Source organism: Notechis scutatus, chromosome 4, assembly GCF_049901735.1.
Source record: "Notechis scutatus isolate UNSWTSFEM ecotype Mainland chromosome 4, rNotScu1.2, whole genome shotgun sequence".
Classification (NCBI taxonomy): Eukaryota; Metazoa; Chordata; class Lepidosauria; order Squamata; family Elapidae; genus Notechis; species Notechis scutatus.
Genome location: NC_142012.1, coordinates 142,408,750 through 142,434,851, shown reverse-complemented (window position 1 = coordinate 142,434,851; position 26,102 = coordinate 142,408,750). Strand labels below are relative to the sequence as shown.

The 26,102-nt window shown below is 37.7% G+C and overlaps 2 protein-coding genes and 1 long non-coding RNA gene across 4 annotated transcripts; 2 read left to right on the top strand and 1 right to left on the bottom strand.

Annotated features, from left to right (window-relative positions):
• The first annotated feature begins 3,412 nt into the window (after positions 1-3,412).
• LOC148130952 (uncharacterized) lies at positions 3,413-6,650 on the top strand. Its single transcript, XR_015749497.1, has 3 exons — positions 3,413-3,833; positions 5,954-6,068; positions 6,602-6,650. It is a non-coding gene; the product is annotated as an uncharacterized LOC148130952 (long non-coding RNA).
• EIF2A (eukaryotic translation initiation factor 2A) lies at positions 6,502-22,233 on the bottom strand. 2 transcript variants are annotated; one of them, XM_087965148.1, is made up of 14 exons: positions 21,939-22,233; positions 19,021-19,090; positions 18,315-18,389; positions 15,909-16,027; positions 14,845-14,941; positions 13,041-13,123; positions 12,128-12,201; positions 11,872-12,016; positions 11,220-11,336; positions 9,467-10,038; positions 9,232-9,348; positions 8,854-8,982; positions 7,850-7,915; positions 6,502-6,780 (listed from the first exon to the last, which is right to left on the bottom strand). In XM_087965148.1, exons 1-14 carry the CDS (start codon positions 21,964-21,966, stop codon positions 6,715-6,717), a joined length of 1,758 nt encoding a protein of 585 aa, XP_087821274.1. In that variant the 5' UTR covers positions 21,967-22,233; the 3' UTR covers positions 6,502-6,714. The 2 variants fall into 2 exon arrangements, with proteins under 2 accessions (XP_087821274.1, XP_087821273.1); XM_087965147.1 differs by having other exon boundaries at positions 21,402-21,949.
• Positions 22,234-22,359: 126 nt separating this feature from the next.
• On the top strand, positions 22,360-25,713 carry SERP1 (stress associated endoplasmic reticulum protein 1). The gene is made up of 3 exons (XM_087965150.1): positions 22,360-22,581; positions 22,912-22,987; positions 24,335-25,713. The coding sequence occupies exons 1-3, from the start codon at positions 22,498-22,500 to the stop codon at positions 24,373-24,375; spliced, it is 201 nt and encodes a 66-aa protein (XP_087821276.1). The 5' UTR covers positions 22,360-22,497; the 3' UTR covers positions 24,376-25,713.
• The last annotated feature ends 389 nt before the right edge of the window (positions 25,714-26,102 follow it).

Sequence of the window (26,102 nt, the reverse complement as noted above, 5' to 3'; positions counted from 1 at the left end):
TGCAAGATACCAGTCTGTTATTAAACATAAAAATAAGAGTAACCAATGAGGACGTCAAACTGTCCACACTGTATTTTTGAATCACGATTTTCCTTACATATCATTTCTTGCTGGAACTAGGAATGTAGTAGAAGCTGCAGCACCCAAAGAAATGGACCTCACATGCAGGAAAATGGGGGTGTTTATTTAAGTTTATTTGAGCTCTGCAAATGGGGAAAATCAAAATAGAAAAGTTGTGTGGCTATTAAATTTGAATAAATAAATAAAGGTAGACTGCATTGGCACAATATAGGCTAATCATTTTATAGTGGAGAATATTTACATATTTTTTTCAGCCCATTCATTTCCTCTCTGTCAAGCTCAAAAGAGCATCAATGAGAGCTGATGTTTGCAATATTTTTCATCAGAATTAAGAAAAAAACAGTATGGTAATCATAGGTAGTCCTTGACTTGCGATTGGTCATTTTGCAACCATTAAAAGTCATGATAGACCTCCCCAGAATTATTATCACTCCTTGACGAAGGTTAAGGTGCCTAAGCAGGTGGTGCAATCTTTGCAATGGTGGCTCTCCAGAGCCATTTCCAAGGGTCTGTCCTTCAAGATGGAGGACAGACTCATCCTCATGACCGATGCCAGTTTATCAGGTTGGGGAGCTCATCTGGTTCTCACAGGGCTCAGGGCATATGGTCAACTGAGGAACAAGCACACAATATAAATTGGCTGGAACTTAGGGTTGTCCATTTAGCTCTCAGAAAGTTTAGTCAACAGGTCTCTGGCATACATGTCCTCGTCATGACAGACAATGTAGCCACCAAAGCCCATATTAACAGGCAGGGAGGCACCAGGTCCAAATCCCTTATGACAGAAGCTCAGGCTTTGGGTAGATGGGCAGAGCATCACCTCCTGTACATATGGGCTGAGCATATTTCTGGCACGGATAACATGCAGGTAGACTGGCTCAGCAGAGCTACTATTGACCACACGGAATGGAGGCTACACTCTTCCCTCTTTCCACAGATTACTCAGAGATTCGGACTTCTGGTGGTGGATTTGTTTGCTTTGCCACTCAATGCCCAGTTACCAAGATGTTTTAGTAGATTTGTCACCCTGGGGGCTGAAAGAACTAACGCTCTCCATAGCAGGTGGCTATATGCCTTTCTTCCATTATATGCCTTTCCTCCATTGCCTTTGCTGTCGACCGTAGTATGGAAAATTTTGGCAGAAACAGTTGAAATTGTTTTAGTCGGCGCCTTTGGTTTGCAGACTTAATGGGTCTCTCAAAAGTGTTCACTACCATAAAAGAAGCATATAGTATTTCAAATGTAAATATGTCTTATCTTTCAGTATTCAGGTAATCTTCAACTTGCAACCACAAATGAGCCAAAATTTCTGTTACTAAGTGAGACAGATGTTAAGTAAGTTTTGGCCCATTTTACAATCTTTCTTGTCACAGTTATTAAGTGAATCACCACAGTTATTAAATTAGTAATGAAGTTATTAAATGAATCTGACTTCTCCATTGCTTTTTGTCAAAAAGTTGGAAAAGGTGATCACATGACACTGCAAATATGTATTTGCAAGCATCTGAATTTTGATCATGTGACCATGGGGATGCTGCAATGGTTGTGTGAAAAATGATCATAAGTCATTATTTTCACTGCCATTGTAACTTTGAACAGTCACTAAATGCATGGTTGTAATTTGAGGACTACCTCTACTTCCTCTTAGGTGAGTTTTTCAAGTGGATGTTTATGGTATGATCTGGTAGTTGTATTGTTCCTTTAAAAATAGAATTCCAGCTAGATGAAATGTTTATTTTGTTCCTTTCAGACTATTTAATTGATTTAGGGATTTGCAAAAAAAGGACTATTACAAATTGTTGAAAGCTCTGACTCAGGATGATATAAATCAAATAATTTATCTGAAAATGAAAAGCTGTTTTTAAAAAATGATGCATATATTAAATGTATTGCAAAATAATAAATGCTATATTGCTATTGATAGCTTTGCAAATTATTACAAATTCCAGCAAATCAAAACATCCCCTTCCCTAATTACCTTCCCATGAACTGAAAAACAATCAACTCTGTCAGTGCAGTCATAAAACACATAGCAGGTCAAGAAAAATTGATAAAGCTTAAAAGAAGCTCAAGCACAGACTTTGGGAAGTAAAAGGACTATAAGATAAACCCATAAAAGTAACTCTAGAAACTTTTTTGTAGAATACTGCCCTTGTTCTTTCAATAATTACTTCACTGACCTTACTAAACATGTTATGCTATTAACCAATTTAATGTAAATCTATTTTTGTAATTATTTGTATAATCTAATGAGCAAAATTCTATAAGTATATGGGCTTTATCCCTACAAATGCAGATTTGATTATATTGCCTCTGGTATGATAGTACACAGTCAGTGTTGATCTGATCTCTGCTTATAAACAAACTTTAATGGAAAATACCAAGTTGATGTGTTTTGATTTATCTCCTAAAGAGTACATCATCCAGCATGATGTCATAATGCTAATGATGTGTGAGGTTTTATGTCATTAGAAATGATATCATTGCACAAATAATGGACAGAAAAGAAAGTCCAAGGTTTTGTGGAACAGTTTGCAATAATCCCAATCTGTTGGAAAAATCTTAACATTAAAGAATTGGTTCAAACACTGGCATGTATATATCGCAAGACATTCGTGCCTATTTTCTATGGCACACTTGGTTGCACAAAGACAACGTGTGGGAGAACTCGGGACTTTTGCTAGCTGCTTTTCCTGCCACTCAGGTTTAGGAAGTGCTTTCTCCTTGATTTCAGAAAAAAAACATTCTTACAGCTGAGTGTTTCATTTCCTGTGCTGACAGGAAACAACTATGCTATACAATTACTGTGATGAATACTGTATAAACAAACAAAATCTGAACTGGACAGGATCAGGTATGTCAGGGATATGAGAATTTACTACAACAAACTATGTTTCGGCAGCCTATGCAGGACATTACAAGGATAATCTTATCCTTTGCAAATGGACCAGTCTCCATCCTCCTAGAGACAAAAGGCATGGGGTATTAACAACAATAGCACTTAGACTTATATACTTCTTCAGTGCTTTACAGCCCTCTCTAAGCAGTTGAGAGTCAGCATATTGTCAACAATCTGGGTCCTCATTTTACCGACCTTGGAAGGATGGAAGGTTGAGTCAATCTTGAACCACTCAGAATCGAATTCCTGAAATGAGCAGTGAGTTAGCCCTGCAGTACTGCCTTCTAACCACTGCACCACGACAGCTCTTAACCCAAAAACATCAATATCAAATGGCAAAATATAATAGCTATACAAAAGATGTGAGGACCAGAATTCAGAACAGAACAGAATTCAACTGAATTTGTATTTCAGAAAAGGTGAATTAAGCAATTAAGGTGACATGATCTGAATAAAAAAAAAACCAGCAAATGTGAACAAAATTTTAGCTTATAGTAGTGTGAAAGCTAATCTACTAACAGCCCTTTGTAGGGATCTATAACATCGAGTGTCAAATGTGGGGGGAGCTGTTTAGAAGTTATGAGAAAGTTTGCAAATGATAAAGCAATTGCTTGACTTTTCCACTAGAGGGCATTTAAAGCATTTGTTTCTTTTTCCTGTGTATCTGCCATGTGATCTTATTTTGCAATAACTTAGCATAATACCAGAATGCAAGGTCAGAAGACATCTTAGAGATCACCTAGATGACTCCCATCCTGAATGCTGCTACTACAATTAGTGTCACTGATAGACATCCAGCCTGTTAAATGATTCCAGAAAGAGTGTATTACCTCACACAGTAGTGAGTTCTAAGGTGAGCAGCTGTTACTTTTAGGACATTTTTCCCAATGCGAGACCAAAATGAATTTCCTTGCATTTAAACCCCATTATTTCTTTACCAGGCTTTAGGGACAATTCTGAATGATTTTGCCCCTCGTTCTACATAACCTTTTATATATCTGAAGGGAACAATCATGAATCTTCTATTTTTCTAACTTCAGGTATTCTTCATAATCTTTCTTCCAGCCCTCTTATCATTTTAATAACTGTCCTCTGGGTTTGCTCTAGCTTATCCTGGGAGGATTTGTCAAATGTTTTACTGAAGTTAATGTTCTATCAAATTCCCATGGTTATCCTTTTTAAAAAAATCAGTTTTACTATGATTTATTCTTAATAGGTCTAGACCGGCTCTTTTCGTTCACTCTCTCCTAACACCAACTGTAATTATGAGAGTCCACCTTTTTCCAGGACATGCATAACTTTTTAATTTCTATCCTGGCTTCTGGTGAGGATTCATGGCAAATATTCCTTAAAGGATGGGAAATTATATTGCAGCAAAAGATCAAATTATATTGCAGCCAGTCAGTGGATTCTGGTGAAATCTCTCCAGAAAAAGGAGGAAATGTAAGAGACTGCAACAACCTAGTCTTTTTGTGGGTCACTTGTCATGGAAAATACTGTTTTGGATTCTTAAATAATAGGACTCTGAAGACTGGACAATTTAAAAGTGGATTTAATGACAAGTGATTTCCAATATGGAAAGAGATGCTACACTGGAATGAAACTAGCTTGTATCTTAATAATTAAAAGAAATATTCAATCTCCTCCAGCAAAGTCTTAATATAAGTTCTTTATCTCTCCCTTCCCACTTATAGCAAAAAAAGAATTTTTAAATCTTTGATTCCAGTATTCAGAAATCTTTAATACCCCCTTGGTTTTATTTTTCAAATTTAATTACCTTCTGTTGCCAAGATGGGTTTTTCCGATTTCCTTCTGCTATTTCCATAGGGAAGGAGAGTGAAAAAAAAAAACTTTCCCTTTAAACTTTCTTCCGCCGCTTTTTTGCAATCTTCTTAGGGAACAATGTATCTTAAAAGAGTTGAATTTCCAGGGTATTTAGGTGTTACTTATTATCCCGGTTCAGCCAAAAACTTTCACTTTCTCCCGCTTCCTCCTGCACAGTCTTGTCCGGGTGAAAGTTTCTTTGTGGCGGCCATTGCTGACCGCCGCTCCACCGCTTTTGGAAAAAGGAGTTCAGCCAGCTGAAGAGAGGGGTTGCGATCCCCCCGAAACCCTGCTGGACCTCCTCTATCTTCAGTCACCTCTATGGGGTGACTATTAACCCCCAAATCCAGCTGGATCGGGGGCACGCCAGCGGCGAGCGCAGCAGGAACCGCGCACGATCGCGGATTCCTGCCGCCGCCGAAGCCTTTCAAACCGGAAGCTCAATCTGTTAAAATTCTGAAGGATTTTGTGAGAAGAAACAAAGAAAAGTATAAAAAGTTCTAAGACATTACTTGACAGGCTTAAAGATAAAGATTGTTAACCGTAAAAGAAATATAAAGTTGATTTATTTGATGGTTAAACTAGATTTATAGTTTAACCATCTTAATAGTCTGTTGCTGACCAAGACTGAATGACAAGACTTTAAGGATATATATATATTTTCTATATTTTTCCAATTTTGGGGGGAAGAGATGCAGTGATGGATAAACATAAGGACATCCATCAGTATACTATTGTTTCTCTCCATTTCTTATTTTTTTATATATTGTTTTCTACATTGCAAATATATTGAACGAAATTTGCTAAACTAAGAACTTTAACTAAAAATAGTATTTGGATACAAGCCAAGAGTTGCAATCAAACTTGAAAATTAAATGTAACCTAGAAAGTTGCAGTAAAGTAGGGAAGCAAATAAATATATTGCAAACTGGAAGAAGCTGCCACTAGAAGTAAATTAACTCCAGTGCTTACGGATATATTTGCACAAAATTGTAGCTGAAGGAAATAATGTTATTCATTACCTGTATACTACTGTTTGTATAGCTATTGTTTTCTTACTAAAGTTAGTAATAAATTTGTTCTTGTATGTATATAAATAGAGATAAATATTTTTATTAGATTGATGAAATGTGGAATTTCACTTTACAGGTCACCTGATGGCTGAAGAATTGGCAAAAGGCTGGTTTAAAATGAATTTAATGGAAGCTGAAGAGATCCTGCTGGAAGATCCTCCTTGTGAATCAGCTTCTCAACTTAAGACGAGGTAGTGTACTTCTTTAAAACACATAGATATAAACGCTTATTTCTTCTGGTTTTATAATATTAAGTGATGGTAACCTGTTAATGAAATATTTTGTTCCTGAATGTCCAATCCCTTTTTCTTATTTGTTGTGGGAAAAGGCTCTTACATTATAGGAAACTGGTTTCACCAAATACATATACATACATATATACATAAACACACACACGCGTATATGTGTGTATGTCTGTGTGTATATATAAAACCTGTTTTTAAGACCTATGATAAGGAAATGATGAAATAGCTATTGCAACATCACAACCAAACCACAGTATGTAAATCACATGGTTTTCTGCTTGAACTGCAAACTTGTACATATATATGTGCCAAATTTTAAGTCTGTTTTAAAAACAATATACATCAGGGTTACATCTTGAACTTAGCATTTGCCGAAAACAGATGTTCCAACATACTTTATTTTGGATTTTAGCAATACTGTTTTGGAATCAAGGCAACTGATTTATTTCTAAATTATAATTATTTTACATTTTTTTCAGATGGTAGGCAGAAAAAAAGTTTATCTATTTGGGAAGTAATAAAAGTAAGCATTTTAATTATTTATTTTCAAATGAATCCATAGAAGAAAATTGTGATTTTAATTTTCTGTAGCTCAAACACCCAGTTCCAAGTCTTCCAATTCTTTTAGAAGGGTAGCCTCTTTTTGAATTTTCTCCATCTACAATATAGGCATAAGACAATCTTACTTAGTACACATAATGAAACATAATATAAAGTATAATCAGTAATTTACAAATGTATCAGATTTAAGATTGCCTGTTTTCCAGATTCTTTCTATGTTCTCCCAGGTATTCAGATATGATAAATGAAGCCTCTATGCTGCCTGAAAACCAATGAAGCTAGTATTTAACTTAACAGATAACAGATAATCAGAGTTGGAAGGGACCTTGTGGGTCATCTAGTCCAGCCCCCCCACCCAAGCAGAAGACCCTACACCATTTCTGACAAATGGCACTCCAATCTCTTCTTGAAAGTCTCAAGTGCCATTAAGTGAACTTAATGTAAGACAATAGAGCTTGTGAAATTGGGAAAGGGAAAGGGACTAACAGTTTCTTTGAAATTTATGTGAAACAGATCGCATAAATAAAATAAGTCCTTTCTTATCAAATACCCAATTTCATTTATAATTATCACAAGTCACTAGCACTGGCCTGTTTGCTATCATGCCGGTGACTACCCTGTTTCTCCAACAATACGGCCTCCCCCAATAGGAAGTCCCAGCATGTTTTATAGGCATGAAATGAAATTAAGCCCCTCCCCCCAAATTAAGGCCTATATTAAAACATGCGAAATGGTGGGGGGGGCTTGCTGTTAGGAAGTACTTTTGTTGCACACCCGGATATGGTGCTGCCTGCGTTGACCCTGATACAAAGTGCCCCACCAACGCCGAGGTCAACATCCAAGCCGTCGCCGCCTGCCTGCCCGAAGATGCAAGGGGGGGGGGAATTAAGTCACCCCCGAAAAGACGGCCTAGCCATTTTTTCGGGGCTCAAAAAAAAAAAATAAGACCCAGCCTTATTATATGAGAAACACAGTAGAAACTGCTATCTGCTTAAGAAGCAAAAGAAAGTCTTTACAATGAAACTGATTAGAATCTTGTCAGTTAAGAGGCAAAAGCTGCTAGCTGGCTAATTGTTTACAAAGCAAGGCTTTGTAATACATTTTCAGAATTCAGGTGATGTACAAATTATAAACAACTCTGTATCTTAAGAATATGATAAGCATACCTGGTTTTTCTCTAGCTGTTTACCTGCAGCAGCCTGATCTTTTAGCTGTTCAATAGCCTTGAGTTTCTGTAATTCAGAAAACATGGTTAAAAGCAGGGCAGAAACAACAAATTTAATTTTTCTGTGGTGCATGCACATATGTGAAGGATCTTATGTATTTTTTACTGAGCTGAAGGAGAATCCTCCAAGTTACCAATGTTTTTATATTCCTTTCCAATATACACTACACTAAAAAAAGATTTCAATTGGTTTAATGTAAAGCAGATTCTTAAGTTCCTAGAAAATAATATCCAAACTCTTTACCTCTCTTCTTTGGTTGCACAGACATGCATAAGACTTACATATAACATAGAACTCTTTAATTTTGGTTTACTCCCATTTTTGCATCTACAGCATCCAAACTAGTCAAAATGCAGAATTTGGCTAGCACATTTTTTGCAGTTTGGGGACAACATGGAATTTTTATAAGGCTTATACCAAGTTTGGCCCTCGGCACTATCTCAATTCAAAATATCCAGGCCTGTGAGTTTAGTCCTACCCAAACCAGTAACTTTACTGCACCACAGCTATACCCTTATGGCTCTGAGAAGGTAAGACAGATAAAAATGATGACAATAATAGCAAAAGTACACTTCCTGTTTCCCAGGCCAAAAAAGGGCTGGATCTCCTAGCTTAGTATGCTTTGTGAATTAAATTGCTGCAGTTTGTAAACCAGCGAATCTACAGGAATGGAAGGGAGTTCAAAAAATTCAAGATGGCAATCATAATGACAATTCTGGAGGCCACCTTTTTGATGCTGAATACTTGGAAGTCTTTGGATGCTGTACGCAAATTTTCAGAGGCCACATGTGGTCCTAGGGCCTCATATAATGTACCTTGGACATGTAGCTCCAGCTGTCACAATAGTAAGAAAAAGTAAAACAAAGATCACTAATACTATTGTTCAACAAAAGGAAATGGGGAAAGATTCTATCAATAGCTTTTGTTAGGAAAAAACTTCTTACCTTTTTAAGATTTTTTATCTTTTTCTCCAACTCAGGATCTCCTGATATTTCAGAGGATATTGTATTGCTCGATTCATTTTGTATTGGAGGAGATGGAGTGATTTCCTGGTCCCCTTTAGCTCTCGCCTCCTTTAATGAAATGTATCATTAGTTAAGATGACTTTTAAATGAAACCATTCTAGGCACTAATTTTATTATTAAGACGTTTTGAGTTCTCTGGAATTTTTAAGTTTGGCTTATGTGATAGTGAAAGAGAGGACACTTCGATCTTAATACAAAATTCTGTGCAGAATCCTACTAAACAATGGTTTACCAAATACTATCGGTTCAAGTGCAATGAATCATGATTAAGAAAAAAATAAATAAAAACAGCTATACCTGTTTAGCCACCTTCTTGGCTTCATGCTTCTTTTGATTTTTAAGTGCTGTTTTAGATAATGGCTTATCACCACTTTTTGACTGTGTTCTCATGTTCTGGGGTGGCTCATCCTCATGCTGAGGGAGATCAACACAAAAATAATTGATGTATAAATAACAGCTATAATTAACTGGTGCAGAGGCATAGAAGATATAGCGGGTATCTTTTTACACTCTTCCATGAATGGTTACTTACCAGTTTAGAACTAGTTACAGGTTTATTTCTGAGAGCTGGAGGTCTATAGGTTGGGGCAGCCTTTGGTTCCTCATTTAACATTTTGCTTGGAACAGCATGGTATGTTATTGGCTTTGCTGTAAATACTCCATCCAAAAAGGGCTGCCAAGTAACTTGCCAAAGTTCTGCATTTGGCTGAACTTTGTATATGTATAAGACAGAGCCAGTATAATGCCAGATCTTGAATCCATTCCCAACTCGTAGTCTTGGAGAACATGTAGCTGTTACTATATGCTCTCCATCAGGGCACCAGGCAAAGTATGTAGAATCAGAGGCTTGTGGTTTGGAAATAAGTTTGTAGTTTTTAATATCCCATACATCAAGTTGTCCACTAAGATTCCCAAATCCAGCTAATACTAAGATATGTCCTTGAGGACTGTAGTAGACAGCATTGTGGGGACCAGTCCCAAAGTCAAACACAGGATCACATTTTAGATTGAAGACAGTAGATTTAGCAGGCATGAAACCATACACAACGCAGAACTCCGTGGCATTGGGATTCCAGGCTGCATCATAAATTGGACCATTTTTTGCTGTACAGAAAAAAAAACAGCTGAAATTGTAAAACAATATCTAAGTTGTTGAGAGACAAGTAAAATAAAAAACTTAAACCTAACACAAATTACAGTTTACATTTTTTCAATGAAATCATAAATACTCCTAAATTTTGGTAATAAATGTTAGTTAAAAGCCAAATTGGAAGGAAGAATATAGTCTATATTTCCTGTAGGACCAAAAAAGTTAAATATAAGGTCCTAGGGCAAGACAGGCTAGTTTTCTCATTTAGCAAATTGAAAATGGTTTTCTGACCAACTTGAACTGTTTTAAGAAATGCTAAGCTCCTGATCTGTGACTTTAAATAAACTCAAAATTAAATTATACACAGTTGTATCTGTAAACTGTTGAGAATCTATAGACCACAATATGTTTATTTAAGATTGTTTTTAAAATAGCGCTAGCCTGCATGAGACTATAAATGTTTCTTTGCAAGTAAGGTTAGCTAAAGCTCCCGTTTTCTGTTCAGAATTAGTAACTGTGAGCAACCTGGCCAGTGACTGGAAAAATACCTGTCTTCATCAGCCAAAATATTGCCCAAGTCCCTTGCACACATTATCAGTAATAAAAGATTACTGAACAAGGGTTACTGTAACCATTTTTAATACAATTACATTCATTCTCTACTTTTTAATAGATTGAAAAAACCTCAGTAGGTTTAATAATAAGGAAAGTTGCAGAACTCAATCACCTACAATTTTGCAATTTGTCAGTCCTGTATGTAATTGGAACCCCTTCCATGTGGTTATTTTCTTTTAAATTTGGTTATTACATAATCATGATGAACACAACAACTCAAGGTCTAAAATCTAGTTTCATTAAATGTAATCATAAGGAATAAAAGTAATTAAGCAGTTTTTAAAGAGAGTAGTCCTTAAAATTGGTTGGCAGTCCCAGAGTCTCTTTCTAGCGTAATAGTCTAGAAAGAAACTTCTCATATAGAGTTGGTCTCTCTGTCCCATAAACATCTTTTTTATACAATGGAAACTTTCACTTTAAATCTTATACGCTTCACTCCATTTCAATCAGTAAGTACTGGTTGGTTATAAGATCTAAATATGGCTCTTTAAAGGGGATCTTCAAATTCTCATGGGATTCTCTTTCCATCATGTGTTTAAATGCTTTAAAACGTAATATAAATACTACTACAGCCACTTACGTAGTTGTACGACAGCTGTTTCTCCATTGGTTGCTATGTAATGTAGAGTTTGTTCTCCATAATAAGATGCTCCTGTTTTATCAACTTCTGTACTAGCTATTACTAGCATTGCAGTGGCTATTCAGATGAGGAAAAAGAAGATATTTTTAAAAATAAACTACACTGTAAAATATAACAAATAATAAACATAGCTAGATGCACTCTTGCAGTCTGAAGAGCAATATGATTTTAAAAAACTAGCTTCGGATAAAGGAGACCATTTTAACTTTCTTCTAAATCATAATTTGCAGCTGATGCTCTCTGACTGTTGGGCTACAGTTTCCAGGGAATGTAATGGCCGGAAATTATGAAAATAGTTATTTAACATAAAGCCAAAGGCTCCAAGTTAGGAAAAGGTGCTTTGGTTTCTCCTCCAAAGTCTGCACAATTTGAACATTCAGAAATATTTCTCAGTGTATTCTGAAGAGTTAACTTTCAAATAAGCGTACAAGGGATCACTGTATGTTAGAGTTTTACAGAATGGGTTTTACTAGCATAATAGCAAGTATAAATGTCCTTTGAGCATTTTGATTATTCAAGACTATATGCTGACTACTTATAGAAAAAGAAAAGTAGACTCAAATAAAGACAAAGCTTTTTCTAAAAAAAATACCTTTACTATTCCACAGCATTTTCACCCTATCAGCTTTAAAGAAGCTTTTGTTTGCCAATGCAGATTGTGAGCCTTCAAAGTTAGGATATTGGTAAAGCCTTACAAAAGATGGGGCTCCTTTGGTTCCAGGAACATAAACAGCAACCTGCATTAACAAGATGTGAAATATCTGTTAAATAAACATTAAAAGTAGGTATGTTCTAAAATCTGGATGAAATTAAAATTGTGCTGGGAAAAGAATTAAAAAAGAAAGCACCTTGGTTGGCTGATCTCCTGGCGACAACACAAAATCACTGATTTTCTGCAGATGAAGCTTATTTGCAATCGTACCTGCAAAGGTCACCATCCTCAAGTTAAAGTTGTTTATTACTATTTTTTTGTGAATTGTTAGGTAGCATTGCCTATGGGTTTCAGCAAATAATAAGTAAATAAACAATTGTAAAATATATTGTATACATGGCACATTTACTACTTTAAAAGATTTTACATGAATATAAGTATGAGAAAAATAACTGACTATAAATTTTATCTCAAACAGATTGAATTTAATGTAAATCTTGTAATATAAAAATATTTTAAAGCTTAAAATGGCTGCATTTCAGGTAAAACACCATCACATACAGCAAAAGGTTTAGAGGTAAATAAAAAGATAGAAGTAAAATTTCATATTACAGATAGCCCACGACTTACAATAGTTCGTTTTGTGAGCGTTCTAAGTTACAACAGCACTGAAAAAAGTGACTTATGACCATTTTGCATACTTATGACTGTTAAAGCATCCCCTGGACACACGATCAAAATTCAGATGCTTGGCAAGTAACCAGTGATATTTATGACAATTGCAGTCATAAGGTCATGTGATCATCTTTTGCAAGCAAAGTCAACATGGAAGCCAGTTTCACTTATCAACTACAGAATTCACTTAACAACTGTGGCAAGAAAGGTAGTAAAATGGGGAAAACTCACTTAAGTGTCTCAGGAACAGAGATTTTTGGCTCAATTAAGTTTCGTAAGTCGAGGACTACCTACCTATACATAACTGAACTTCAAAACTGTATTAAAGACTAAAGGTGGGAACTGCAGTAAAGCAAGCAGCTGAAAACATAAGAATATCATGAAAAGATTAAACATTGAATGTTTATCTAGAGAACAAGAAAGAACGTGCATACCGAAGTCGTTGTTTTCAAAGAAATGTAGTTCATTGTTAACACTCCTGGCACACAGGCTTTCGTCATCTGACCAGCAAGGACACCTAATGATTATAGAGTGTGGTGGAGTAGAATAAATATTAAAACCAACACCTGGTACTTGTGGCCTTCAGAAAAAGTATTTTTAACAATATTTTTAAAAAGATTTTTAAAAAAATTAACATTAAATGTAATATATTTAAGTTGTAAATGTGAAAGGCAAATTCATAGATTCTAATAATTACTTATTATATTTTCAAATATTCCCATGAATATGTTATTTTCTGAAACAAGTTACATTTAAAATTAAAAACAAATTCAACACTTATAGAATTCTTACTTTTTTACCACAGGATCCATCTTTATCTTTTCTGTACAATGAAGTGGTATGTTATGTCATTTCCATGTGTGTTGCTGTAATTGCTCAGACACATGCACTTGGAAGCACAGGGCAGGATGCATACATTCTCTTCTGGGTCATGTGACCAGGAGGGATAGGTATTCAGAATGAAGCTGGTAGAAACTTTTGAGTAGCTGCCCATACGCATACTGTGGGACAATATATTTAGAATTTTTGTCTCCCCAACCCACAGACCGTTTTCCAACTCAATTTTGCTTTTGCTGGCTTCTCTTGCAGACCAAATTTGGCCTTCTTGTGTTCAGTTTTGTAGAGTTACTGTGTTGAGAGCTAGATATAAGTAACTTTCTGCAGTTGAAAAACTTATTAGAGAATTACCGTGTTTCTCACATAATAAGGCGGGCCTTATTTTTTTTTGAGCCTCGAAAAAACGGCTAGGCCGTCTTTTCGGGGGTAACTTAATTTCCCCCCTTTCATCCTCATCTAGGGCGCCCCGCGGGCAGCCTTGCCACCAGCCGCTCCTAGCGGGCGATCATGGCGAAGCGCAGAGAGCTCCCTACTCCCACCAAACACCTTTGCTGCAGACCCAAGACCTTTGGCACCTGCCGCTGTTGCTTTCCCTTCTGCCCATTCCGCTGCCGTTTGGAGTGCCGTTGGAGCTGCTGCCGCCGTTTGGAGCTGCCTCTGCCGTTTGGAGCCGCCGCCGTTTGGAGTGCCGTTGGAGCTGCTGCCGCCGTTTGGAGCTGCCTCTGCCGTTTGGAGCCGCCGCCGTTTGAAGCTGCTGCTTCCGCGTTTGGAGCACTACCGCTGTTTGGAGCACCACCGCCACTCCAAACACGGCGGCAGCTCAAACGCGGAAGCGGCAGCTCCAAACGTGACGGCGGCACTCAAACGGCAGCGGAAGGCTCCAACGGCGGCAGTGGCTCCACTTCCGTGTTTGGAGCTGCCTCTGCCGTTGGAGCCGCCGCCGCCGTTTGGAGTGCCGCCGTCACGTTTGGAGCTGCCGCTTCCGTGTTTGGAGCTGCCGCCGTGTTTGGAGTGTCGGTGGTGCTCCAAACAGCGACAGTGCTCAAACGCGGCGCGGCGGCAGCTTCAAACGGCGGCGCAGCTCCAAACGGCAGAGCTCAATGGCAGCTGGCGGCTCCAAACAGCAGAGGGCTCAACGGCGGCAGCAGCTCCAACGGCACTCCAAACGGCGGTGGTAGCTCCAACGGCACTCCAAATGGCAAGTCCCCCCACCCTTCCCCCTATTTTGCATGTTTTAAACTAGGCCTAAATTTGGGGGGAGGGGCTTAATTTGATTTTATGCCTAGAAAACATGCTGGGTCTTCCTATTGGTGGAGGCCGTATTTTTGGAGAAACACGGTAGATATTCTAGTGTTTTCAAATACCATGTTAAATAATAAAAATCATTGAAATACTACTTACCAGTTGTGTGACTTTTTCTGGATGAATGACTTCAAGCATTTTCCATTTTTCACACTGAAAAGTTGAAGGTTGGGTTCTCCTGCACCATCTTTTGCAGCTACAACATACCAAATGCATACATTATACCAACATCTCCAAAATCATCTCTGTTCCTCTGCAATATACCATTGATCCAGGTATCATTTTGCTGCAAATCTTTTATAGAAAAGGAGCTTTTTTCCTATTCTCCCTTTTTGTGAAGTACAAAGTAATATTTGCTAACAGTGATAGTTTTCTTCCTCTCAAATCAAAATTAGCTATTCTTGCCACTGTTAAGATGAAATTCACTATACTACTGGGTAAGACAATCCTCAGTTGTCAACCCTTTTGCAGACAGAAAAATACTTTTGTGTTTGAAGAATACTTATACTGTTTTTTTCTGCAATATCATCTTAACTGCCAAAGATAGAGAAGGTAATGGAGAGAATAGGTAGTATTACAAATCACCAATGTCCTTTTTCTGTCTTTGCAGTGAAGCCATTTTGTAAAACAGTGCAGCATAAAAAGGTTAATCACATTCTTCCCACCCCACCTTTAGAAAAAGGAAATAATATCACATATGATTAGGCCTTGGGGGCCTAGATTGTTTGTTAAGTGTAGAAGTATAGAGATACATGGAAATGTGCAGTACACCTTGAAATATTTTTATTTATTAAATTTGTTAAATTTCTATGCTGCCCATCTCCCCAACATGGTGACTGTGGGCTGCACAGAAATTAAATACCTGAAGAATATCGCACAGAAGAAAATCAGTACATCTTCTCTACTGTCCCAGAGTTCACAATATGAAATAATATATTTAAGTCAAGGAAATAGATGTGGGGATTGGTTCTGAGAAGTCAGAAAAAGGAAACATAAGCCAAGTCATGCACATTTCTTTGCTGCTTTGGAATGAATCCTCTTTTCCTCAGAGGTTCCATATTTTCAATGTTCCAATTCAGAACAAAAAATAATAATTACTTGATCATTATATTATTCAAAATTGGCATGGTTGCTGTCATGTTTGCAGTCGCTGGAATACTCACTTGTATAAAGCTGCCATGTCACAAGGACATTGCTCTTTGGGGAGAATTCAAGGCAAACTGCCTTGGGCAGATCAAAAGAATGCAGCAGGTTGTGGTTGGTGACATTTACAATGTTTACTCTGCAAGCAAAAGAGGTCAGCTCAGTCAAACTTGATTACTCTGGTTAATTAATAGCTATTTAGCTATTCCTTCTAAATTAGCTCAGTTCCCAATCACAGAAAACAGATTCATTATTCCAGTTACTATGTTGCTTGATATTTCACCAATACAATAATTCATAAAGCATCAAAACATAATTAGAATAAATTAGAATATAAATATAAAACTCCAGAGTTTCCAAACTTGTACACATGGATGGGGTCCTTGAGAATCAAGGTAGGTAGACATCATTTCCCCTCTGATACACCACATCTCCCCTTTTTTCCCTTGGTTAAAGAAAGCAAATACAGTACCTATAGTATTAGGAAACTTGGATACAATTCTAAAATATCTGTAGCAGCACTTGAAGACCATCAGTCAATTGCAAAAGGCAATTTTACTTGGACAGCTTACATCCTGCTACAATACCTTTAACACCTCAAGCAAAATCTGCCTACCTCAGGTTCTTGAGAAGGGCTCGACAGATAAAAATGCAAAATCTAATCTAAACATCTGGCTGACCAACTATAAATTACGAAATTTATATGCCACCCAATTCCTAGTGATTCTGGGACTCTGGTAATCTACAATTCTGCGATTCTGGTGACCTACAATTATTAAAAATATTTTTACAAATACAAAAACCTATAAAAAACACCATAACAACCTGGGGGGGGGGGAGAGAAAGGGATATCAGTTATCTTTACCAAAGGCCTTGGCAAATAGCCAAAGGCCTTGGCAAAAGCCAGGTCTTTAGGGTTCCTTGAAACACTAGTAGGCTGGGAGCCCTTTGAATTTTGAACTTCATTCCAGAAGATAGGGTGCTGTTGCAGAGAAGATGTCGGGTTCAGAGAGATGGCATTGTTTAATCGATGAAACCCAGAATGCACCAACCCTAATTAGAACTAGCCAGGCAACTACTGTGGGAGAGACAGTCCCAAGCATTTAATATAATCAGTGGAAACTACAAAACCCAACTCTTTATACTTATTACATCATTGTGTGATACATTGAAATCTAAGAGAAGTTTGCAAAATTTATCTTGGTTAATCTTACCGCTGGAATATTTTATGAAAATGTATTTCTTTATTCATTAGTTTATTCATTTAATTTATATGGTCACCCATCAAATTTATGAATCTGAGCTAATAACAATTAAAAATACCATAAAAATATCAGTATAAAAAACCAATGTAATTAGAAAGCAACATAGCCATTGCACAGATTCTGCCACAAATCTGGATCCCCAAGCCCAGTCATCTTGCAAAAGGCCAACAGAGTTGAGGCAATCTAAAATGTTTGAGAGGAGAATGTTCCAAAGGGCAGGTGCCACAATAGAAAAGTGTTTCTTGCTGGGCCCTGCCATTCACACTCCCTGATAGAGGGAGCATCCTCTGTTATCAGACCTAATGGGACAGGTAGACATAATTGGGGAGAGAATACTGTACTACCTATATAAAATTCAGCAAAGAGGTACCCTACTTACCCAAAATATCATAATATAAAAATAATTTGTACTCACATCCCATCAAAGCACGGATAGTCCTCAACTCACAACCAGTCATTTAAAACCTGGCACGAGGCCCTATTGGGATGTCCCATAACTGGAAGTGGTTAGTGAATTAAAAGAAGGCTCCATCTTTACCCTATTTTATATTGGTTCCTTCTTTTGCTAATTTTTGTTAATATTAATATTTGCCATATTTATCATTTCAATATTTTAAATTGTTTTATCTTGTAGGCTACCCAGTCACTTGATAGTGTAAATAAATACTGGTAAATAAATATACCAGTATAGCCAAGTCCATTATATCTTTTCCCATTCCTAATATATCAATTAATAAATGGAAATATCTGAAGCTTGTCAATTTTTAATAAAATAAAATCTTAAAATTCACATTAAATGTGAAATAGGCCTATCGCTAGTACAGAATTTAGGAAGTTTGCCAGGTTTTAAAATCAATCTTATATACACTTCATAAAAGGAAGAGGCAACTGGTTACAAATCTCACAGAAAATGTAACCTTATATGTTTGAAAAAGATTCAATCATGATTCTCGTCCAAGACAAATTCCTAGGAAGCCAAATGAAACAGAGTATATTTTACTGATTGCAAAAGTTGTAGTTACCTGCTTTATAACAGTGAAGAATGTGAAATACTTTCCTACTAGAGGGTGTATCTGGCTAAAACTAATGAGCTTATTTTAGCAATGTTTTTAATATATATTATTAGAAATAGAAACACCCCAAACACAGAAAAAAACTAACTTTTCTCCATTGCCCCATGCAAAAAGGGATCCATCTCTGTTGAAAGTAAACACTTTTGCATTTTTCCCAGAATCCCTGAAAGCAAAAACAAAACAAATTGGAATTCAAATAACTCTTATAAAGAAAAAAGAATTTAGATAAAATATAAAGTATCAGTTTTTAAAAATGCTTCTAACAATTTTATTATTTTGATATAAAAGAAATAAACTTTATGATCAGACAAACTAAAGCAGAGGTGAAATAAGCCAGATGAGATATATCTCCCACTCAAACCAGAACCAAATGCAGATTTAAGTATGCATTCCAGTAACACAATGGTATGTCAATAGTATGCTTATTTCATTTCTGTGCTCAGATATGTGAGCAAAGAAAAGTGCTAATTATCTACGCTTAGATGCCCTTCTTTCAATACATGGAATTGTTTCATTTTCCATTTAATAACCAAAATTGTCCTGCCCTATCCACATTAGCCCCCAAAGTTGTAAATTAATAGTCCAAAACATTCTGATTCTTACAAAAACCTGAGTAATATTTGAAGTAACAACTACCGTAGAAATGTACATTCACATTTACAAAATTTAAGCTCTACTGAACAGTACATCAGTGCATTCCCAATCTCCACATATGTATCTGATTATCTGTTATTATTTTTCAGTAATAGACATCCTAAAATGTATACATTTAATAAAGCCAAAAATTAAAATACCTCTGAAATGTTGTATGCTCTGTAAAATGAGGTGACCCATGCAACATATAGAGTCCTTCAGATCCTCGTACTAGCAAAATAATGAAATAATAAATCATGTTTATTTTGCTCCAAATTAATAAATTAATCCTTAGTTTCGTACAAGAGAAAATGATAACTTAAATGAACATATTTCAGTTTAATAATAAAATATGAATATATATATTGTGTAATAACCATGCCAATCAGTGAACAAGCAAACCTGAAGTCTCATATTTATTTACTTATCAAATATACATTGTGCTCATCTTGCAGTTTGAGGCAATTGTAACCCACTTACAACATAATAAAACAAATGGATGTAAAAACAATAAGTACAAAAGCAGATTAAAATTACAAAAAACTATGGGTTTAGAGTCCACCCTCCTTCAGGCCCTATGCCAACAGGTATATCCAGGTTTTAAAGCATTTCCTGAAGGCCAGAAAGGCCACCTGCAGCAATATGTTCGAGAGGGTGAAGGCTGTGGCAAAAAAGGCTCTTCTCTTGGACCTCACTGGCCGCAATTCCTTGATTGATAGTCTGCAATAGGATCTTTTGCCAGCATGAATGAAGCAGGCCAACCCCAATGAGGCAAGGCAGCTAATGACCAACACTTGAATTGAACCCAGAACAGATCAGCCACCAGTGCATCTCACGTATCAGTGCATGTACCACACTAGGCAACATCAAAACTCTACATTCTGCTGCATACTCTGTAACTGCCTAGAGTTGCTCCAAAACAAGATAGTGGCAAATAAATTGAATAAGTAAGATAAAATAAAATAATTCTGGACCAATTATAGCTTCTGAATATTCTTCAAGGGCAACCCCATGTAGAATGAGTTGTAAGAATCCAAACAGGAGATAATCAGGACATGAAGAACTGAGCAGAGTTTCAGTACAGAAAATGATTCAATTGGTGCTCTTCTAGCCACGACTGCCATTAGCCCCAAGTTGGGAAGTCAGCATGCCTCAAAATACTAGTTATAAGAACAATGGGAAAAGAGTATGTCTCAATTTGCTCCTTATAAGCACCCACAAGCCACCCATCAATCAATCAAATTGTTGTCCCTCTCACAGAATACTCCAAAATAATCCAATGTTTAACATATCACTGTTTCCTTTGTGACAATATATTCTAGCATGATATAAAATGAAAGAGAAACACATTCACTATTTCCACTTAGCGCTTTTATTTTAAGTGCTTTCATACTGACTTAAATCCAGAGAAAACTAGTGACTTGGAATAAAATTACCTTAAGCAAATATTGAAATCTGTACAAATGCATTAATATTACAAATATCATGAAGTGGCACTTACTCTCTAATGTCACTTTGTTAGTTATTTCATTTACATATTAACTCCAGTAAAATAGAAGGTAGGCATTTAAAATTAAATCTAGGAGCATGCCTCTGGCATTAGCTTTGCAGAAATATTTTAAAAGATTACTTAAGATGCTACATAATTGTGATGCAAACTAATATAAAACATCAAAGAACACTGAAAATGAAAAATACAATAAATGTAAAACCAGTTTAGGTTGGATTCAAACACATCTTCACATGAATTTAATACACTGCTTTACTTGAATTCAGAATTACATAATTATACAAATTTCAAGATATAGCTCTGCTTCAGGATTCTAATCTGAATGATTTATGCCAGAGAAAAGCATGGTTGCATACATGACGACTCCACTCTCTAATTTTGAGCTCTTAGGACTTTTGTAGTACTAACTGCTTTCACTGACAAGCTAGGACATTTTCTAAAGAGTATAGCATGAGCCAAAAAGCAGCCTCAGTCATGGATGAATGAGGGATCTTTGGTGCACACTGAGCTTGGTTGTTTTCTTGCAGACATTCCATTATCTACTTTGGGTATCATCAGACTACTAGTATTGATGATGTTAACAAGTTTGGGTAATGAAATATCTGCAAGAAAACAACCAAGCTCAGTGTGCACCAAAGATCCCTCATTTCAACCCTGAGTACAAATATTCTCCTTTATTGGCATGCATGAATATACCAGATGAAAGGCCCCAGCATAATCCTAAGCAGGACTTTAGTACCACAGCAGACATCAAGCATTTCACCATTAGTTGAGTATGCTGCAAGAGAGTTCAGCAATTATCTGATCATCTGGCACGTACTAGTAAATTAGGGCCAGGTAGAGGCTGGGCAGCTTCTGTAATAAGGAGGAAATCTGCCAAACCAAAAAAGAGCCTTTAGGAATTCATGAGCAAGCAATATCATTCTGGGGAGTTACCACTCAAAAAAAGTGGAAGCAGGAAATTATGTAGGTGATAATAAACAGAGGAAATTAAGATGGAAAAGATGGGGAAAGTATTAGCATATTCCAAACCTGGCTTCTCTCTAAGTCTTGGGCGAGTGAGAAGGCATCTAGACTCTTTAGATTCCGAATGAGCACAAATGTGCTGAGTGAGGATAAATGAACATTTTGGGTACATACAATGCATTTAGTAATGTCTGTAGCTTAAAACTATCATTTTTTCAAAAAGTAACTTTTTCCCGTTCTGGTTGAACCCAGACTCTTTGACAGAATAACTGATAGAATGTAAGGAAGTCCGATATTTCAGATACAGCTCCCTCGAGAGATGCTTCTGTCTAAGCCTTTGTATATGCAAGCAACCGAATATTCTTCCCCAACAACTTTTTCCCTTTAGAAGCCTACGCTCGCCATGCACGTATTACCTGTGCACAGGCACAGATCACTGGAGGGAAAACCTCCCCCCAAAAAAAAGTGTAGGTTATATAAAATCCGACTAAAAATTGCCGCCACTTTGTGATATTCTCGGGCCTCTACCAGACCTCACAACAAGCTTTACAACGAAAACCATCTTGACAGAGGATGAGTCTGGTTGATTTATTCTGAACCCACCTGCCAAGAGCGGCGTGGGAGGCGCCATCTTTATCCGGATGCGGCCCTTGTCCTTCCGGGTGGCGCACAGAGGGTCACAGCAGAAAACTGTACACGTCTGCTCTGCCCTCCACCGCCAGCTCAATAGCGAAGTTTTTTCCGGGTGACGTGTTGCAAGCTGAAGGGGAGTGCCTTGGATCACCTGGCCACGAGAGCGCTTGGCCACAGGCTCTTCCAGTAAGCTCAGCGCCCATTGGACAATAACGACAGAGGGCGGGAGCTCTGTCAACTACACTTTTCAGACGAAAGCGTGAAGAGCGGAGGCTCGAGGAGAGTCTCGCTTCCGGGGGTGACGGCGCTCCCGCCAGCCCGCTTCTCCGCCGCTGGGCAACGCGCTTCCGGAGGTGGGATTAGCGTAAAGGGCAGTTGCTGCTTACGCGGCGCCTTGGCTGGGAAGAGCCCGAGAGGCGAGGGGCGGACGGTCCTCCCGTGATCCCCGGCGCGGAGCTTTCACAGCCCGAGAGCGGCGTCGCTCGGCGAGTGCCAGACGGAGGCGGCGGGGACGGCAACAGCAGTCAAGATGGTGGCGAAGCAGCGGATCCGGATGGCCAACGAGAAGCACAGCAAAAACATCACGCAGCGCGGCAACGTGGCCAAGACCTCGGTAGGGGCCCCGTCGCAGCCCTGTCGGGCCGCCTGCTCGCTCCCCTTCCCCGCAGCTCTCGGCGGGCCGGTACCCCCGTCCCTTTCTCCCTGGGGGGGGGGGGAGGAGCCGGGAGCAGCCGAGTCGTCGCTGCTCAAAGCCCCCCGCCGTCTGTCTTAAGGCAGCCCAGCCACCCCGGGAGGCTTCCTCCCGTTTGGCTTCCCTTTGCTTCGGCGATTCCCCCCCCTCCACCCTCCCTCCCCTCTCCGTCTGGGTAATCCCCGGGAGGGTTTGTGGCGGGGCGGGGGCCGCGGGGTTTCGGTCCCTAACCGTCGGTGGCTCTTCCTGCAGAGAAACGCCCCCGAGGAGAAGGCATCGGTGGGTCCGTGGCTGCTGGCGTTGTTTATCTTCGTGGTCTGCGGTTCGGGTAAGTAAGTGTCGGTGCTCGGCTGAAGCCGGGGAAGGTCAGGGTTTCCCCCAGGAATTGAAAGGGGCCCTGCAGTGGTGCTGGCTTCGCTAGAGGGGCCGAGCATGCGAGTGGGTCCCTTTGCAACGTGTGTGGGGGTGGGAGGCGAGGCGAGCGGTTTTGGTTATGATCCAGGCTGCTTCAGACCCAGATCAGGCGGGGATGGGAAATGCTTAAGACTATTTCAGAACATATCTTCGATGAAGAAATAGTCACAAATGGAGAACTCTGGGAAAGCAGCAAGAATTGAAACAAGCGTTTCAGGAAACCAAATGTGACATTGCATCTGACAGGCATTCAGGTGAAGATGTTTGTGTATTTGGGAGGGTGTAGAGAAGATATTGCTGCAATAGTTAATACTTTACAACGATTTGGCAATCAGAATATATGATGCAGATGTGCACTTCTCTAATTTACAAGCTGCTTGACCTAGGGTACTTTCTGATCAAGCCTTTTTTTCAGTAAGCTGACACTGATCTTTTTCTAATTCTGTAACATTTGTATGTGAGCAACTCCTGAAAGTTCATTTCACAATTCATTTCTAATCACTTCATTGAAAATAATAGGCTTCCTGTATACCAGATGGCTCAGGACAAAGCTTTGCAAAAAAACAAAAAAAAAGATGAAAGCTTATGCAAAGTAGCCTTAAGCACTGTTATTAAAGGGGGGGGTGTCATGTGACTATTCACCTGTGCCTTTTATCAGCTTTCAACTTTGTTTACCATTACAAATTATGTAAGACCATATGGGTTTTATTACTTGATGCTAGACTTTATATTTTAATGTGTATAATATTTCATTTTATATTTTTATGACTGTTTTGCATATTTTTATTGTTGTAGACCTCCCAGAGTCTCTTGTGTGAGGTGGCCAACCATATAAATGTGATAAATATATACTTTTAAAATATCTTTACATAAGAAACAACTTGCTGCCTTATACTTGAACTTTAACTGTTAGGGTGATTTGCTCATTCATTAGCAAGATGCTTATAAAAATAGATTACACATAAAGGAAAGTAGTACTGTACTACAAACATCTAAATTTGCAATATTGTAATCTAAACATTGGTAGAAGTTTGTACACTGCAATAACTTGTTTACATGTTATTAATGTGTGAATTGACTTATGTCACATTTGAGGGGATTATTTTATTTCTGTACTATTGAATAAGTTGATAAGCAAATGATAGAGCATTGAAATAGGGGTCCTTTCAGATAAGGGAGCTAAACTAACTAAAAAGGCATGTACCATTTAATGAATGCTAATGTACTTTGCTTAGTAATACTTTTTGATTTTGTTTTATAGCGATCTTCCAGATTATTCAGAGTATCAGGATGGGCATGTAAAAGAGTTGTTCTTTAAACAAGATATTTTCTCCTGTGAACTATGAACTCTCATTCCCAATGTTCAATAACTTGGAATTTAAATTTCCTGTCGTCTTGCTTCTGAAGAACTGTCCATGTTGGCTACATGTCATTCCAGGTTCTCTCACAAATCATTCCAGGTTTTCTAATCCATGCCACAGTGCCTTGAAAAAGCACCACATGTATAAAGCAATAAAGAATTATTGTTAACTTAAAATGGTGGATCTACTTATTCTGTGAATCAAATTCATGATTTATGTTGATATTAAAGTATCATAAAGTATATTTTAAAATATAATCAGTGTAGATAGTGATTGCATCATGTAAACACTGATTTTTGTTAATCTGTATAAATGGAAGTGTTTTATTTAAAAAAAAAGTGAAACTTATTAAGTGGTAACTGTATAACTAGCTTAAAGCACATTCATGCAATTTAGTTAAAGGATGCCTGCTATGGTTTTTGCTTATCTAAATCCCATCTTGCATATGTGTAGCTTAGCTTTAGTGTAGCATGTGGCAATTTAATTACAAATCTAGTAGAATACCTTATCCTTTGCTTCTTTTGGACCCTGTTTTATTAAACAATGTAATGTAAAACCAGTGGCTTAACTGACCCTAATTTACATAAAGGAACAAAGTTTTTCAGTCTTAAACGCACCAGAAGTTTCTCAAAATGCTTAGCTGCTACTGTTAAATTGTATTGAATGTCAGTGTTTCTTATGCCATTATTGCATTGTTGGGGTAAGATAACTGTGGGCACAACTCAGAAGATACATTTCAGATGTAAATACCACCTCTTGATGTGTTCCACATCAACCATATATTGTTAATACAGACAGCACTAACATGCATATAGGCTGAATAGTACCCCACTTCAGCTGTACAAATTAATAGATTAAACATACTGCTGAATCCAAATTTTTATATTGCTGTGACATGAGCCATTTTCTGTAAATTCTACTGCATGTTAATGTAGAAGTCAATGAAACAATGTAAGGGTAAGTGGGTTGCACTTTCACAGGGTAGTAAACGTCAGAGTGAAATGTTCTTACCACTATTAACAGCTTCTTGCAAAGTATATAGCAAGGAAAATGCTAAGTTTGGTACTCTATCAGGGAATGCCTTATAGAAAGGTAACTGGACCACGTACTACTTTTTAAAGGGCTGAGTGGAACTTTAACTAGGAATCTTAATCCTGAAAAATGGGATGATGGGCAGATTACTGGAAGGCTATACTTTGTACTGTTAGCAGTACATTCTGTAAATGGGAAATGCTTGTTTGTAATCTAACAATTTCCAATAAATTACTTTAAAATCTGATATGTGTTAAGTTTTCAAAATCCCTGATTTAATTTGCATGAAGAAAATCCTATACTAGGCAGCGTGTTATTTTTCTGTTCAGTGCCATTTTATGAGCTATAAAGTTCCTGGGCTGGTGATGTACTACCAACTTTGCCAAAGTATTCCCTATATTGATACAAGATTGGTGGTGCAGAACTGAAAATGGGTGCATAGGGAGAAGAGCAGCTTCTACCACAGTCTGACTCTTTAATTACTTCAGAACCCAGTCTTGGTCTTCACGGTGTTCTAAGTTTATAATATTAAAAGGTTTAAGACAATACAACAGCTAAAGCCAATCTTCCATCATAATGGAGCATAGTATTCAGGCTAACCAGTTTTTAATGTTACAATCTATACCTTATGGTCAT

Coding starts and splice junctions, on each gene's coding strand:
- EIF2A (XM_087965147.1), bottom strand. CDS start 21,516: ATGCATTGTATGTACCCAAAATGTTCATTTATCCTCACTCAGCACATT. Junction 13,124..14,844: donor CAGAAAAAGTCACACAACTG/GTAAGTAGTATT, acceptor TATAATCATTAG/GTGTCCTTGCTGGTCAGATG. Junction 12,202..13,040: donor CTTTGAAAACAACGACTTCG/GTATGCACGTTC, acceptor TGACCTTTGCAG/GTACGATTGCAAATAAGCTT.
- SERP1 (XM_087965150.1), top strand. CDS start 22,498: ATGGTGGCGAAGCAGCGGATCCGGATGGCCAACGAGAAGCACAGCAAA. Junction 22,582..22,911: donor GCAACGTGGCCAAGACCTCG/GTAGGGGCCCCG, acceptor CTCTTCCTGCAG/AGAAACGCCCCCGAGGAGAA. Junction 22,988..24,334: donor CTTCGTGGTCTGCGGTTCGG/GTAAGTAAGTGT, acceptor TTTGTTTTATAG/CGATCTTCCAGATTATTCAG.